Source organism: Corvus moneduloides, chromosome 9, assembly GCF_009650955.1.
Source record: "Corvus moneduloides isolate bCorMon1 chromosome 9, bCorMon1.pri, whole genome shotgun sequence".
NCBI lineage: Eukaryota > Metazoa > Chordata > Aves > Passeriformes > Corvidae > Corvus > Corvus moneduloides.
Window position 1 is genome coordinate 4961016 of NC_045484.1, and position 17370 is coordinate 4978385.

The 17370-nt window shown below is 54.0% G+C and overlaps 1 protein-coding gene across 2 annotated transcripts; it reads right to left on the bottom strand.

The window, feature by feature from the left end:
• Positions 1-85: 85 nt before the first annotated feature.
• Positions 86-16677, bottom strand: LAMC2 (laminin subunit gamma 2). Of its 2 annotated transcripts, XM_032117809.1 has the most exons (23): positions 16266-16677; positions 12209-12397; positions 11884-12013; positions 10937-11035; positions 10336-10472; positions 9778-9900; positions 9498-9687; positions 9031-9143; positions 8522-8740; positions 7547-7726; positions 6876-7109; positions 6528-6664; positions 6085-6238; positions 5757-5962; positions 5407-5486; positions 4807-4941; positions 3908-4052; positions 3546-3695; positions 2983-3097; positions 2696-2895; positions 2001-2159; positions 1813-1912; positions 86-1604 (listed from the first exon to the last, which is right to left on the bottom strand). In XM_032117809.1, exons 1-23 carry the CDS (start codon positions 16345-16347, stop codon positions 1354-1356), a joined length of 3528 nt encoding a protein of 1175 aa, XP_031973700.1. In that variant the 5' UTR covers positions 16348-16677; the 3' UTR covers positions 86-1353. The 2 variants fall into 2 exon arrangements, with proteins under 2 accessions (XP_031973700.1, XP_031973701.1); XM_032117810.1 differs by lacking the exon at positions 8522-8740.
• Positions 16678-17370: the final 693 nt, after the last annotated feature.

Genomic DNA, 17370 nt, shown 5'->3' on the forward strand with positions numbered 1-17370 from the left:
AGCAAATGCCTGCACTGCTGGCATAACCCATGGCCAAATCCCCCCAAATGAGGGAGCCTGAAAAAATAAAGCAGTAGGCAAGATCTACCCAAGAGTATTTATCATTTATTGACCTCCTACCTTTCAAAAAACCCAACTCATAGAAAAATAGTCAGGCCCATAATAGCTGTCCCTATGCTGTACAATAGGAGAAGGGACACATGCCAGGGGCTAAAATACATCTCACTTAAAGTGTAAAGCAGACATGATACTCGGTACATCACAAAGCAAAAGCATAGATGCTGCTTTATCAAAGACTTGAGAGATACGAAGGGATGAGTGAGTCCTTCTGCATCTGGGACCTCCTCTTTCACCATCATGCAGGGGAGGGGCTCCAGTAGAGCTTCAGCTTCCAGCATCTGGTAGCACTTACTTCCCCTGAAACTTTTTTCCCCTGCACGGCATCTGAAGGAAGGTGGGAGCAGTGTCAGAATGCAGCTGGACCCACATGAAAGCTGCAGTGAAGGGTGAAGGGAGCACTGTGGTCTTTGGCTCCTCTGAGCTCTGCTGAGATGAACAGCGGGACACCACTGCGGAGAACTACCATAGTGGTGATGGTGGCCTCTGAGAAACATACAGCACCATGAGGGAGGGAGGACAGGCAGCACCAAACCAGAGGTGGAGACACATTCAGGACATTTTCAATATTTTTAAACTAATGAAATCAGGTTACAGCAGGATGGGACGGGGTTCTCAGGTTCAAGAGCCACAGCATGCCAGCACCACTCCCAGCAAGGGGAGGACTACCAGCCTGGGAGGAGATACCACATGAAGCATCACCAGTGCCACAACTCAGAACCCATCTCCCCCAGCAGCCTCTCATGCTGCTTGCTCCCTGCCTCCTGAGCTCCCGAAGGTGAGGAAAACCCCATGGAGAACAGGAGGAGGAGCTGGTGGTGGCAGTGTCAAAAGTATGGACAGAGACTCTAGTCCTTCTGTGTGTGCCAGATCAGGACAGGGTATCCACAGGTGATGGAGAACCTCTTGGTCATGAACTTCAGGCTCTGAACTGTGCAAACTCACAAGGTTGACACCTAACTCTGCACCTCAGAGAAACATGGTAGGAATGGGCTGTTCTTCAGACAGTAGCACCTTCACAAACCAGGAGTCTCCTTCTTCCCACGAGCGAGGGACGGAGCACTTTGAAAAATTAGGCACTCTCCAGGGCCAGCGGGACACTGTGAACTTCATCTGCCACACTGATCTTGAGTGTAAGGATCAGTTTAACACAACCATATGCAGCCAGTTCTGCCAGATTTGGGGAGGCCCTCCTGCCTTCAGCCTGGCAGGTGCTGCAGCCTTTCCAGAGCTCGCTCATGGCAATTCAATGGCTTTTGTGTTGTAGCAGCCTGGAGGAAGACTCTTCTGGATATCCTCCAGGTTCTTAATATCAGCCAGGATGTCATCAATGCTGCTCTCCAGCGTGCGCACCCGGACCTTCTGCAGCACAGCCATCTGCTCCAGCTCCGACATCTCTGCCTTCAGCTGCTTGCTTCTGCTTTTGGCTTTGCTGAAGTTCGCCTCAAGCTGCCTCAGGCCATACTCATCCACAGCGCCAGGCTGGTCTTTTGCACAAAAGGAAAACAAGGAATAGGAAAGCATGGATGGAGGCTGAGGACTAGATCTTTCTAGATACTTCATCTCCACCCTGCTGCCCAGCCTGTTCACAGGCATCATGTAATTCAGCTTCCCACTCAATTCCCAGAAGCCCTGCTTCGACCCCAGTGGGGACCTGTCTCCATCCACATCCCACAGTGGCATCGCAAAACCTACTCATCAGACGCAGCAGCTCTTCCAGGGCACTCAGCATCTGCTGCACAGCTGCCCCTGCCTGGCCAGCCTTGTCATGGACCCTCTGAGCTTCCTGAGCTGTCTGAAGGAGGAAAGGCAGCAGCTGTAAGGTGAAATCAAGCCCACAAGTCAACAGGGAAGGGGACAAGGCAAAGGAGGTAGGAACGCACCTTCTCTATCGCAGCAGCATCCACCTCAACCTCTGAGAGTTTCCTCTCAAATTCATCATCTACTTCCTTGGCCTCATGTCGCAGGGTGGCCACTGCCTTCTCCAGGGCAAGGACGCCATCAGCCGTCTTGTTGGCTTCCACCTTCAGCTCGGCAATCTCCTAGGGAAGGAAAAGGCACTTTCAGAGGGGCAGAGCACAGCCAAAATCATTTTGGGTGCACCGGAATAGGGAGGTGGTAGAAACTGGTTCCTTCTACAAGGGACCTAAAAGTATCACAAGCTGTCCTCATGTTCTCCCACCAGTTGCTCCAGAGTTGTTGTATGTCCATGGCTCAATCCCTCCCTCACACATCAGCAAATCCCTGGGGAATGACAACACACATCTGGGAGGTGAACCCACAAACACCAGTTTTGGGACCTCATAAGCCTGCCAGTGACTCTGGCTGCAGGAGTGGAAAAATCCCCTTGGTCCCGGAAAGGCGGCTACAGTGAGATGCCACAGAGATCCTCATGGAAGAAATGTGCAGAGATCATCTACAGACAAACTGGTATCTGCAGGACCCACTGTAGAGAAACTTCAGCTCTAAAATCAACCCATCAGGTCCACCATGAAGTTGCCAACTATCTCCTCTTGTTCCATGTTTTTCCCCTTCCAAATCCTTTTCTGACAGCAACAGCACCAGAGCCTGTCCTCACCTCTTGGATCGCCATGGTGATTTCCTTCACCTCTCCCACCACGCTGCTGGCTGCCTTGGACTCGGAAGCGGCGCTGCCCAGGATCCCTACGGCTCGGTCTGTCTTTTCCCTGGCACTGGTGACTATACTGCTGATAATGGGCAGCCTCCTCATGGCGTCTTTGGCTTCCCTCCTCTTGTCACCTGCTTGCAGGTTGAACTCTGGAAGAAACGCATGTGGAAATGAAGCCATGCTACCTTTGTGAGATCCCACACGGAAAAGAAAAGGAAGGGTTTCTAGGATGTTACCCTTGAGGCTCTTGAGGATCTGTTCCACCTCGTAGAAGGTGGCGTTGCCAGCGCTCACAGCTTGCAGGGCTGTGCTTCTGGCTAGGGTGGCTTGGGACAGCAGCTGTGTCAGCTTCTGTAACATATCAAGGGACACAAAGGGTGGGTGAAGAACATGGTGTGGGAGCTGGGAGGAGCTGGGCTGGAAGAGACCCATCAGTCTGTTCCCAAATGCTTGCTCTTGCCCCTTAATCAAGACTACAACAGCCTGATCTGCCATCAGAAGCTTGTGCCGGTGCTCCTCAACCAGCTCCAGCCATCCCGAGTCATCTTAGCTCTAATCTTTGCAGGAGCAAGCCTTCGACCTGCCTTACATCGAGGAGACGTGTAGGTGAGACCCTGCACCATCAGCTCCCTGCACACACTGAGGTCTGAAGACGAGCCCCAAGGAAGGGTCCAATCCTGCACCAGGCAGGCAAAGCTGCCTTTGACAGCTGAGCAAGGACAGTGCGGGGGGAGCCACAGGCATCCTCCCAAGGCTGCAGCTTCTGCTGGGGATGACCTCTCGCCAGCCAACCTCTTACCGCTCTCTCGCCCTCTTGCCCTCGTAGCAGCTGCTTGGCTTCGTCCTCCCAGTGCCCCATGCGGCTCTGCAGCCCTCGGTACTGGGCCAGGGAGGTGTCCACCAGGACCAACAGGGCACTTGCGTCCTGCTTCAGCCTCGAGGCTTCCTCCTGAAACAGAGACACAGTGGGGTCCCCAGCATCTCCACAGTGCCCACCAGGAACCATGGGCAAAAGGGGGAAAAGGGTAGGAAGATGCCTATCTAGTGGCTCTCCAACAGGGATGGAACCCTGGGAAGGGCTGAGCTGGTGGTAGGATAGCAGGGAGGGCATCAGGAAGAGCAAAAGGGGATCTCCTGGTCTGACAGGCACAAAACCCTCACCTTAAAGGACCCGATGTCGGTCTCTATCAGGTGGGACAGGGAGCTGAGGAGCACCAGGCTGCCCTGATAAGCTGTGTCTGCCTCGGAGGCTATTCCATCAGCATCAGCCTTCAGGCCTCCAGCCAGTGACTTGAGCTCCTCATATCTGTACAGATGTGAGGTTGGAGAGCCTGGTACCAGCCAAGCTACCAGCCTCCCACCCCAGCATTAATACTACCATCTACATTGACTCGTTCACATTCTCCAAGGCCCCATGAAGATTTATCACACAGAAAAAGCCAGTTGCAAACATTCCCTGCATCCCAGTCCCTCCAATGAGCAGGGCATCAGCTGGCTCCTTACTCCCACTCCAAAACCAAAGGTTGTTTCACATAGCTGAACCCTCACAGGCTCCAGGGTGGCTCTGCTAATCCCTGCCTGTATGTTTTCTCCTGCACATCCCTGTTCAACTTCTTAACTTCCCTCAAGGCAGTTGCTCACATCCCATCCATGGTGTGCTAAGTCCCAGCACCACTGTGGTGGGCTCTGGAGAGGCCAAGTCTGACCAAAAGAGCCACCATGGGCTTAAATTCACCCTCAGGCTAAACCCAGCCCAGATTTTCAACCACACATGGAATTCACCCCCAGAAGCCTGTCCACACATGTGGTGTTAAACCCCTTCCCCCAGCTGCAGGCAGGATACCAGGAGCATTGAGGGCTGTGAGGTGGGAAGCAAATGCTCCACAGAGCTGCCAACCATCCACCTCCACTCCTCAGATGTGCCAGCGAATTCCCTGCCTCCAACTGCACATTTCTGCAGCTCAGATGCGGAGGCAGGAAAGGGGCCCAGATTCTTGACCCTCCCCCTCCTCCCTTCCATGTCCACACATGACATTCAGGCTGAGGCAGCCCATGCTCACCTCTCGAGCAGCCCTGGCTGGGAACCCGAGGCGGCCTCTCCACCAGTGGCCGCGCGCAGCAGCTCCAGTGCCTGCCACGCATCCTCCCGCGCCACCTTTGCAGCTTGGTCAATGGCATTGGCTGCTTGTATGTGGCTGCAGAGCAGAGGGGGCTTGTCAGAAAGGGTTTCCACCCAGGTTTTCTCCATCACCTTCCTTTACTGTTGCATTCACTGATGCTGGATCGCACCTCCTTGGGAAACACAGCATGTCTGCAAAGGGGACCTGTATTTTGCTTGTTCCTCCTGCATCTCCCAAGGATAGAGGAACATTGGGGATGGCAGAAGCTCCCTGTTCCAACTGGACATCCAAGGGCCAAACTCTGATCCCAAAGATGCTTCTAAATCACATCCAATTCCAACCTTTAAAGACAGCTGAGGACAACTCTATAGGGCAGCAAAGACCGCCCAGCAGCTCCATCTTCCCCTGCTCCAGGGCTGGCACAGAGGCTGTGGCAGATGTCAACCAGAACCTAGGCAAGGACCCTCCAAAAAAGCACCTTCTGGGCACCTAGCAGGATCTCAGCTCCCCTCCTCTCGCCTAACAGTGGGAGCAACTCACCTGTTGGCCAGTCTCAGAGCCTCCTGGGCCAGCAGCAAGAACTGATTTGAGCTTCCAGGAAAGCTTGAAACAGGAATGGTCTGAGGAGGGAGGAAGGAAGAGAGGTGTGAGTGCTCTTCCCTGCTCTCCATACAATGTGGCAGTGAAAGAGGCAACTACAGCCTGTTAAACCTCCACCTCCCCCAAAGACCCCTGCCAGCTCCTCTCAAGGTTCCAACCCCTAAGAAAGGACCACCAGAACACCCACATTCACAAAACAACATGTAATTCTTTAAATCCTTAGTTTCTCTGCTGATTTTTTTTCCAGCCCTGAGCTCGACTAGGAGCGTGTCACACGAGGATGTTCTTACCACCTGATGGAGAGTGGCTCCGCTGCGATCCAGGTCCAGCCTGGCTCTCTCCAGCAGCTGACGGGTCTCCTGCACCTGCCTCTCATACTGGCTCCCCAGAGACCTCAGTCTCTGCACTGTTGCCTTGGTCTCATCCAAGTGACTCTGGGAGCTGGACCCTTGCCCCTTCATCCTGGCCACACGGCCTTCCAGAGACCTGTCAGAGGCTGGTGAGAAGGAATGAGAAAGGCTGAAGAGAAACTTATTGCTGAGCAAAAATGCCCAGGCAGCAAAACCCTCCCTGAGACAGCCCAAATGGCCCCATCCAAGGGTGGTGGGCGGGTGGTACCTTGCAGGCTCACAGCTTCCCTGAGGATGGTCCGCAGCATCTCCTCGGCCACCAGCATCCTCCCCTCCAGCTCCTGGTTCTCAGTCCCACCACCAGCTCGCACCTCTGAGAAGAGCAGCTCCAGCTCCGCCAGCTGCTGCAGGTACAGCTCCACCTGCAACCACAGACCAGGCCATCAGCCAGCGGGACACTAAACCCATGGGGGAAAGACCAGGGTGGGAACCAGGGCCACAGTCAGGCCCGAGGACAGAGACCGAAATGAAGGCTCATTTTAGGATGGGGCACAAAGGATTGGTTGAATCAGATACAAAGCCAAGGTTTGAATTCACATTTCACTTGTACCAGGAGAAGATGCTTGAGGAGCACAGTAGGAGACACTCAGGGTGAGCGAATCCCTGCACTCCCTGCTGCTCAGTGGCCCTGAGGCTGGCACAGATGCTCACCTGCACTTTCACCTGGCCATAGCAAGCTGGGCACTCCCTCTCTTCACAGCGAGGACCCTCAAAGCCAGGTTTGCAGATGCAGCTCCCATCACTCCTGCACTTCAGGGGCTCAGCACCAATTGAGTCGCAGGCACAGGCTGCAGGTTGGAGCAACACAGGTTCAGGGGGGCTGGGACCCACCTCAAGCCTCAGCACATCCCTCCCTACTTCCCTCCCACCATTTAGCCCTGTGCTTTGGTTCCTGCTCACCATTCCCACTTTCCAGCATCCTCCTTCCCATCAAACCACTCCATAGCTGGTCATGGAGCTTCTTACTCATCCCCAGCTCAGACTGTGCCTGGGTCTCACCTCTGCACTTGTCGGCAGGGTCGGGGGCCAGGGGGTTCCCAAAGAAGCCATCCTTGCAGTGGTCGCAGTAGAAGCCAGCAGTGTTGTAGATGCACTTGAGGCACTCGCCAGTCCGGCGGTCGCAGTTGCCCACGGCATTGGGCTCCACGTTGCCATTGCACTGGCACAGCTGGCAGGGCTGGGAAGCCGCTGGATCTCCAAAATAACCATCAGCACAGTATTCACAATTGGCACCTGGGAAAGGAGAGATGAGCAGAAGTTAATGCTTGTTCCCGGGGACAGAGGCTGGCAGAAATGGGGGCGTTCAACCCCATCAGGGGTGGCACAACAGCTGCTCCGCTATCATCACCACCACGGTCAACACATGACGCTCTCGAAAGTTGGGTGCCACAAATGACCTTGTACAAGTCATTTCCTATTTGGTTTTTTCTTTATTTTTTGTTCCACTCCCTCTCCCACCCATCCTTTCCCCATCCATGTTACATTTAGATGAGAACTTTGCCCAGAGCAGGACAAGGTATGTTTACCCAGCCCTTGGGGCTCAAAAACCCCACCACAGGCAGGAGTGGCAGTGTCGTAGGCAAGCTCAGCTGAGAGGATAGTGTGGATCTGCCCAGCTCCAAGCAGCCCTGTAGAAAAAGGCAGAGCAGAAGCAAGGAGAAGGGCATTACCAGCAGCTCCAGGAGGGCAGTGGTCACAGACGACCTCCTCGTTGCCTGGCCCCACAGAGCAGCCCTGGCCAAGCCCACAGGGGCAGGTCCTGCAGCTGTGCGGCTGCTGGGGGTCTCGGTAGGAGCCAAAGGGGCAGCTGACACCATTGCCCACGTTTTCATCTCCCGAGTAACACTCACCTGGAGGAGCAAGGAAAGGGCTTAGGGCAGTTTACTCACATTCCTGGTGGGACATTCTCTACCACTCCAGCCACAGCAACACAAGGACGCATGGTCCAGCAACCTCCATGAGATCTCTTGAGATCCCCACCATGCCCAAACCATGCAGCACATAAAATCATGAAGTAGTTAGCATTGGAAGAGACCTTTAAAGGTCATCTAGTCCAATTCCCCTGTGATAGGCAAGGACTTCTTCAACTAAACCAGGTTACTCAAGCTCTGTCCAACCTAAGGCCATGCTTAACTTTCAAATAAGAAGTCAGAAGTGAAGAAATATTGCTATCTGGGCAGCAGGAGATGTTTTCTCTCTCTCCAACATGCATCATCTAAATTCAGTTTGATCCAAATGCATCTGACTGCAGTGCTTCTAGGCTCTGGGGAGTTTTGTCTCAGATGGTCCCCACATTTCAGACCCAAGCCACAGAATCATGATCACAGACAGAGTCACAGAATCACAGAATGATTAAGGTTGGAAAAGCCCTCCAAGATCATTGACTCCAACCTGTGGCAGATCCCCATCTTGTCAACCGGCCCAGAGCACTGAGTGACACGTACAGTCCTTCCCTGGACACTCCAGGGATGATGACTTCACCACCTCCCTAGGCAGCCCCTTACAATATCTAATGACCCCTACCGCGAAGAAATTTCTATGAAGTTAGTAGTCTCGACTCCCCACAGCTCTATTCTCGGGACACAGGCAGCTTCCCTGCGTGCCCATACAGCCTACAAGCACAGTGTGGTGCTGGCTTCTCTTACCGGTGTCAGGATCACAAATTCCTCCCCCCTGGCAATTGCAGGGCACGCAGATGCCGAAGGGCCCCTGGCCGGGGGCGTCCCTGCGGTAGCCAGGGGCACAGCTCTCACAGAACTGCCCCCTGTACGCCGCCGGGCACTGGCAGCGCTCCACCCACGGGGCGGGGACACCGGGGACGGGCTGTGCCGACACCAGGGTGACGTTGTCGATGTAGCCGGTGCCTGGACGGAAGTACAGCCAGTCACCCGCGGGGAACAGCAGCTCCAGCTGCACAACCCCCACAGCCAGGACCTGCACAGGTCGTACATTCTATTGCAATGCCCATGGGCAAATGGAGCAACCAAATCAGTTGCCATCCTGTTCAATCTCTTTGCTATTTAATTTTGCCCCCTTGGAGCACTTACTATTATCTTTTAATAAATTTTAGCAAAGATGTATCCATCCAGAGACTTCTTGTCTCCAACAACGAGGAGAAGCCAAGCTCGTGCTTGCAAGCGCTCTCTGTACTTACTGTACTCCCCAAAAGTGGCTCGGATCCAGAGGGCTGTCAGGTTTCCCAGCAGCCTGCGAAATTCAAAGTGATTCAGTCTTGGGCTCCACTTGCCGCTTGGGTGCTCGTCCAGCCTGCCGCGGAAGAGGGGGGAAATGAAACTGGTTTCAAAATAATGAGATGCCTCCTCCAAAAAAACACAGCAGCCCTTGCCCATCTTCCTCTTGGGAGCTCAAGGCTTTGGGCAACAACCTCCATGCATGCAACTGATCTCGAGCCAAGAACCCAACCCAGCCTCAAGCCACATTTTCTGTTGCTCCTCTCACAAAGTAACCTCCTTATGCAGGACAGAAGCACCTGAGATGCATCCAACCCAAACCAGGCAGCCATCTGCCACCTCCAAGGGATCGCAGCTGAACCCAGGAGCTCCTTGAAGCCACAACCATTCTTGCTCCCCCTGCCCCAAACACCCCAGCTTCCCACTTTACCTGATTGTGTATGTCTGGCTGACGCCGCAGGGCAGGACCCTTCCCTGGGGCAAGAAGGGAGAAGTGACTCTCAGGCCATGTCCTTCCAGGACCACGTCATATGGAGATGGCTGACGTCCCCCTCGGTCCAGGCGGTAATCGAAGGAGAGCACCTGGCCATAGCTCAGCTGCTGGTTCCCAAGGAATTTTGCTGCAAAAGGAAAATCAAAGGCTTAAAATCTTCCTCCTAAAGGCTCAGTTCATGGGATCAGACCATGCCCACCACTGATCCCACACCTACCAGGCGCCACAAAGTATATTGGCTCTGATCTCCTTGCCGCTATGAAGGCATCCTGGTGGCGTGGGGACCACTGGAGCTGGGCTGGGGAGCCACTTTCATGGACACCTCGCCAGCCCTCAGTACCTGGAGCACCAACAAGGAGCAGTCAGCATGGACAGGGAAGGTGTTTCTAGGATTCCAGCAACTTTCTTGAGCTGTCTTATCAAAATTCTCCAGCTTCCTACCCCTGACCTCTGAGGGGGTAGCACAGGTATCCCTGTGCCCACACCTCTGTAAATCAGCCAGGCTGAGCACTTCCAAGTGGCAGGAAAGACATAATGAAGGAACCCTATGCTCCCTGCAACACTTGGACCCTACTTCTGCCTATGACCAAGCCATCCCATCAAAGCAGGGTTGCTGCAGCCACCGGCAGGCAGGTTGGATGAGCACCCAAGGAGCAAGCGTAGCCCAAGGCTGACTTCCAGCAGGGCTGTGAACCACGTGGTTCCTCCAGCCCATTGAAGAGAAGGGATGGCAAACATGCCCAGGAGCCATAGGAATGTCCTGCTTGGGCTTCACCTTGCTGGAAGGTAGAGGTGATGTTGTGGACACTGTGGTTGTCCGCACTGATACACGTGACCGAGTGCCCATAGCAGAAGCAGGGGGAACATCCTGCAGGGTTTCTGGCATCCAGGTTATAGAAGTGTCTCTTGCACCTGGGAAAATGCAAGAAGGTGACAGTGTTCAAATAATTTTCTCCTTCTACTGGCCCACACAACCATTCCTCTGATGCAATACAGCCATTGGCAGGGTTCAAGGTCATCGCCAGGCTGGGATGGCGAGATGGGTGTGTGCAATGGTTTCAACCTGACAGAGGGCAAGGCTAGATTGGATACTGGGAAGAAACTGGTGAGGGTGGGCAGGCCCTGCCACAGGTTGCCCAGAGAAGCTGTGGCTGCCCCTGGATCCCTGGAAGTGTCCCAGGCCAGGCTGGATGGGCCTTGGAGCAGCCTGGGATAGTGGAAGGTGTCCCTGCCCATGGCAGGGGGTGGAATGAGATGAGCTCTAACATCCTTTCCAACCCAAACCATTCTAAGACTTGGTGAACTGCCAGGGAGGCAACTGCGGAGAGAAGGAGGCTTGTGTCAGGCAGTGTCCAGCACATCCTCCTGACACCCACCTCTGGCACCGCTCTCCAGTGGCGCTCTCCTTGCAGACACAGCGGCCGGAGTGACAGTCTCCTGTGCTGCCCGCCGGGTCACACTCACACTGCAGGCTCCTGCAAAGGTACAGTGGGAACCTCTACCTGAATTTCCAGCTTGGCCTGGGAGCTCAGTGCTTCCTGCTACTACACAAGACAGTGGAGAACCCTCCCAGCTACCATTCCCATGCAAGAAGTGGGGAAATAAGCAGCAGAGCCACCTCTTTATGGAATCTTCAGCACTGTGGGTGCCAGGTTGAGCCAGTGCCCATTACTGCTACTGCTCCAGGGCATCCCAGAGCATCAGACCTGCCTACAAGAGCAAAGTGAAGCTCTGCTGAGCTTAATAAACCCTGGCTGAATTTAACAGACCTTGGCTGAGCTCCACCAAGCAGCAGCACCTGGGGAACAGGCAGCCCTCTCTCGCCAACACCCTTTGCCTGCCAGCAACCCGAAAGGAGCAATGGCAGGGTGAGGTGAGGAAGAAGAAGACACAGCTGAGGAAGATCAGAAACATTTCTAAAGATACTTAAACAGGGCTTCATGCAAAGGAAGGAGTTGATTTTTGCATGCACATCTCCTTGTGAGTGGCACCAACACGAGACAACCCCACAGTGGGCAGGTTTTGTTTTACATGGCTGTCGACTGTTGGGCATTATCTGGGTAATAAAACCATCACCTCAGAGAGTGGCTAAGTTCAGATTTGGATAGTGTTGCAGGACACCAATCCCTGCACGTTGGCACGGAGGTCCAGCCTCACTCAGGCCCACTCTCTCCTAGCATGGTTGGCTTAAGGTTGTCCATGAGCTGCCATGAAAACAACTCTGCCTTTGCAGGGGGTGTTTTCAGCCAGCACAGGCCCCAGGAGAACTCTGGAGGTTGGCCCTCCCGCTGGCCCCATGCCACCGATGGTGGCCAGCACTCACTGCCCGCTCCTCCAGCACCCAGCCTTGGACAGGGACTCGAAGCCCGGCTGGCACCGGTCACACTTGTCCCCCATCACTCCAGGTTTGCAGCTGCACCGGCCATCACTGTCACACTGTGGGCTGAGGGAACCTGCAGAAAGACAGGAGGGACAGGTTAGGATGGGCACCTTCCAACCCAAACCATTCTGTGAGTTTGTGATTATTTCAGAGGGCAAGTGGGTCTTGAAACCCATGGTCTGGTATGTAAAGAGCCAGAGCCTGACCTGCCCAAGTGCTCAGCAGGTGCCTTAAGCCCCCTTACCCCACCCAGCAGCTGTGCACGTACCCCAGGTGTGGCAGAGGCAAGGCAGGCAGCACTGCTCCCCCCACCGTCGGAAGAAGCCGTCCTTGCAGCGCTCACAGTGGGCACCCTCTGTGTTGCCCAGGCAGCCAAGGCAGCGGTACCCATTTCCCGTCTCCCTCAGGAGCTGCCAGTCAAAGATACACTGCCTGGACATCCCATTGCAGTCACACACTGGGGAGAGGAGAGCAGAGAGACATCTCAGATGATGCCTAGAGATGAAGGCACCAGCAGCAATCCCACCCTGAGGGGCAAGGAACAAGTGCAGGCAGTGCAAACTTCCCCTTCCCGCTCTGCTAATAGTGAGCTGCTTCCCCACACCTCTGTGTTTGTCACCATGTCTGTGTCCATCAGCCATCCCAGTGCCCACACCATGCTCTGCATCCCCACACTGGGGAGGAATGCCCCATTTCACTGCTCAGGATGGACAGACCTAAGCCCAGTAGCCACAATCCACACAACAGCATGGCCAGGGCTGTTCTCCATCCTTTCACGGGACTTGCAACACAACCAGGACATTGAATAAGCAGAGGTGTTTTTTAAAAAACCCCAGTCTTGTCCTGAGAAAAGCATGGGTTACCTTCTGGGGAAAAGGGAAAGATTCCTGAGGTTATCCTTTGTTTCACCCAGCCTCTGACCAGGAGTGTGTTGAGTAGGAAAAGCTCAGCCAACTTCCACCCGGTCTCCCCACCCAGCTCTGCAGTGCAGGGTGGTGAGGAGAGGTCTGTGATCCAAGGAGTTTGGCAGAAGCATGCCAGCCAAGAGGGAGATTAACAAGGAAGGTTTGGGCGGGATTGGACAGGTCACCTCACCCCACCCTCCCTCAGCATGAAGAAAAACTGCAGCTGCCCACACTGCTCCATGAGGATGGCAGGAAGAACAGGCATGAGATTCTACATTCCTCTACAGCCAGGACAGATGATCCCCCTGGACGTCAGACTCAGGCATCTCACCAGATGTGCCCGTTCCAGCACAACACTGCCTTGTCCAGCTGCTCTCTTGAAGCAACCTCTCCCCTACTTGGCAATCCCTCAGTGGCCAGTGCTGGAGCATTTAATCTCGAGGACCTTTACTCCAGACATGCTCCTCAGGATCACTGAGGAGAGCAGGCACAGCTGAGAGAATAGTTGGCAAAGACAGGCAGGAGAAAGAAACATCCCAAGGGAAAAACCCAGGTCCTCAGGGCACAGAGCCTGCTGAGGAACTGCTCCAAACCACCCTGATGGTGGCTGCCATGGGAGCCTCGACCTCCCTCTGAGGAGCTCTGCTCACTGCTGGCCTTCTTGGGACAGGAAAGGCCATCCCCCAGCTACCCAAACCCTGTTCAGGTCACCTTTGAGGGCACAGAAGGTGGAGGGAGTCCAAAAATGGGCAGAAACCTGCTGCATGGATGCAGACAGTACCTTGTACTCATACACACCAAGCCTCCTCCTTCCCCTCTCTTCTGGCACAGCTCAGCCCCAGGGTACAACGTCCCTGTCCTCTGCATCATCTGTGATTCCTGGGACCAGGCAAAGCCTTCTGCTCTCAGTGCTCACACCTGGGCACCACCCTCCCACACACCCATCGGCACCCACATTCCAGAGGGAGGCACTCAGCAGAGCCTCTGCCAAGAGGAGAGATGACCTCATGCACCAGCAAACGGGGAGAGAGATTTTTCCAACTTTGGCAAACACAGCTCTTCTCTTGCAGTCTGGCTGCCAGGAGACCGAGACCAAGCTCAGGAGATCTTCTGCCACCCTAGCCTGCTGGGGGGGGACCTGTGGGCACAGAATTCCTCTAGAATGCCTCTAGGGTGTGGGAAAGCAACTCCAGCCTCAGAGAGCATTACCAGTGACCAAAGGGCATGGACAACACAAAGGACCCATGGAGAGCAGCAGTGTGAGACTTTCTTCAAGTATTTGTGCTCACCTTCACAGCAGAAAGATCTCACTTGGGTTGATCCCACTCCCCATCCCTCCACACTCCAGCTAGATTTCAAGTTGAAAGGGACCCATAAGGTTCTTTGAGTTGAATTCCAGCCATGCATCACCCTATGTCTACGCAGTCCAGAGGATTTACTAGGTTCCTAAATTACAGGCATGAACACCATTCCCCCAGGGAATGAAAACAACCAGTGTTGCTCTACTGCTGCAGCACATTAGGAACCAGCTCTCCAGCCCTGGAACAAATTCCTGTCTCGATGATTCAAAGCCATTTAAGATGCTGTGGCAGGTTAGTGCCGCCACCGCACTGGTCTGTCTGCTCCTGGTCATCTCCCAGAAACCCAGGAGCTCAGGCAGACTAATCCATACCTAGAGCAAGGCACTGGAATTGATAATGAGATGGAGCAGGAAGGAGCTGCTGGAGGATGAGGACCAACTGAGGACAGGATCACTTCTGTATCCAGGTGCCCTGAGGCTCTGCTCTGAGATTATCCCTGGGAAAGAGCATGTTCAATTGAGAAGCTTTGCAGCTGGGTTTCTTCAGCACTATGTCAGGATGCAGGAGATCCATGGCACACATCCAAGAAGATGTCATTCCCCCAGCTCCCACCCGCAGAATAAAGCATGAAAAATGCTTGATGGCTGTGCTGAGGTGAATTCTCACATCAGAAAGGCTTGGAGAAGGAGACAGGCAGCTTCAGGCCTCTTAAGGAGTCTCCTTAAATTCACAAAACCAGACAATGAGGGTGGCCCTGGGTCTGTCAGGATCCAACATCTCTATACACATGAGCCAACCTGCAAAGATCCTTTGTTCCATCAGGAGAACAACACAGATTTGCATGCAATGAAGTCTCCATGTCAATACAAGCCATTCCCTGCTCTGTGCTCTTGGGGCAGCCACAAGGCTGCCCCATCTGCTGCCTCAAGGCTGGGTGTCCCCATTGCCCGACTTCACAACTTTCTCATTGCAGGAAGACCTGCCTGGCGCTTCTGGGCTCCCTCAGCAGACTAAGTTACACCACCTAACCCACTCAAAGTCTGCTGCAGCATAAAAACATGGCTGGTGTCGACCGTCAGCTTCACACACACAGAGAAATGGGTTCAAGAGTCGCTGGGAAAGCAGCAGTTTCCTACACACTGCCAGGAAAGAACAGGGGAAGAATTTATACCAGTATTTTAAAACTTGCATGTAATTAAGGCTGATGTAATAATTAACCCAATTAGCATGTAAAACAAAGCAGGTCTTTTTGTTTCTTTTGAAAAAAACCCAAACCAAAACACTTATTCAGCACTTATTTCCCATTGCATCACACTTAGAACTGATAAAATTCAACTTCAAGCCCAGGAAGCTTATTTCAGAACATCAGTACTGGAGACCAAAAAAACATTAAATCTCTCAGTATTTACAAAATACATGCAAAAATCTGATTTTGGCCAAACATACCCATCTCCAGACTACAGGCCAATGAAACTGAAATTCTGATTGCTGAATTACACTGGGCTGAACATGTTTAAATCTCCCTCCATGACACTCCACTATGTGAGATTTGCATGTGCGAGAGGATCTGCTGGATTTTTAAAGCTCACCATCAGTCTGTGGGCCACAGGAGACTCCTGTCTCTCATGAGATGCAGGAGGGCTGTGGCACCTTGTGAGCCCCACAGACTTGCACAAAATCCAAACATCACCATGTTATTAGAGCAAACTGGATCCTGGATGCTTCCAGCTCTTCTTCAGGCTCAGGGAAGGTTTTGGTTCCAGCAATGATGGGCAGATCAGCCACTGCCTGGGCCATGCTCGTGCTCATACCTGCATCCTACCCTGGGAGCAAAGCTCTATACCGACAGCAATAAGGTAATTGCATATAAATAAGTTATTGAAAGGGGATGCCAGTGACAAAACAAAGACCAACTGCCCGTGGGATATTTTACCTCGGAGGAAAATTAAGAAGCTCCTGCGGATCCACTATCAATCCCGAAGGCAAGAGGGGAAGAGTGCCCTAGCAGGGTGCCACGCACCCAAACCCGCGCCCGGCACTCTCCAGCACGGGGAGAGAGCTGCGACCCAATCTGCCGGCGGGATCAGAGCAGGAAGAGCCGCCCTTCCCGAAGCCTCACCTTCTCCGCTGCGTGTGCTCAGGGCTGCGGGCCGGAGGGACGCGGCGAGGCAGGCGAGGGACAGGAGCCAGCACGCGGCCATTTCTTGTGCCGGGGAGCACCAGGCGCCCGTTCCGACGGGGCTCCACACCAGCTACCTGGGGCCTTTTTTTCGTGCGTTTTTTATCGGCTGCTCCACCTGAGTCACTCCCAACAGGAAGAGCGCGTGTGCCGTGAGCTGACTCACAGCAAGAGCCCAGCCCAGGGAGCGCAGACAGGCGCCTGCCCCATCGAGAGAGACGCACTGACGGGGCACAGCACCCCGAGGACCTCCTGCATGCACCGTCCTAGGAAAATAAAATACAGCTGCAGCTCCTGAAGACACTCTTCCTGCCCGTCCCGCTCGCTCAGCTCCATCCCCCGGCCGCCGCTGCCTCCACAGGCAGGACAGCGGTGCTGGCTGGGGAGAGCCGGGCTGTCCCGGCACGCCGGAGGCTTGCACGGAACAAAATGAAAAAGGATGAGCTCACAGAAAGCTTGGGGAGGGTGGATGGGAGCTGTCTGCTCGCAAGCCAGGTCCAGCCAGCCAACCTGCAAGAGCAGGGATCATTTCAGGTGCCTTGCAGGACTGGGGATGCAAAGAAACCCAAGGTCAGCTTGGATAAATGCCAGAAAGCAGATCGATTTACCAGATAAGCATCAAGTTCAAGAAATCCCCAGACCTAGAAATGAGGTGGAGGTGGGAATCATCACACATATTTGTCTGCTTTTGCTCCTGAGATGGAAAATGAGGTTAGATGGGTCCTTGGCCTCACCTACTACATCATTTTTATGCTAGAAGAAGGATGAGGAGTGGAGACAAAGAGGGGAAAAATGCTTGTCTGAGGCTGCTGACAGAGCCAGGAAGATGCCAGGCTCCACAGCCCCAGGTCTATTAGCACCTTGTTCTCAAGGGTAGCTGACAAGCCACATAAGGCATGAAGGGCCAGTTCCATCTTGCTCCTTGCCTTTGCCTTGCAGGAGGACATGACCACTTCTACAGGGAAATAGAGAAATCTGGAGGCAGAGGTTCTCCACATCCTGCACACATCAGGACAAGCAGGATTCCAGCATATCCATCTGCCCT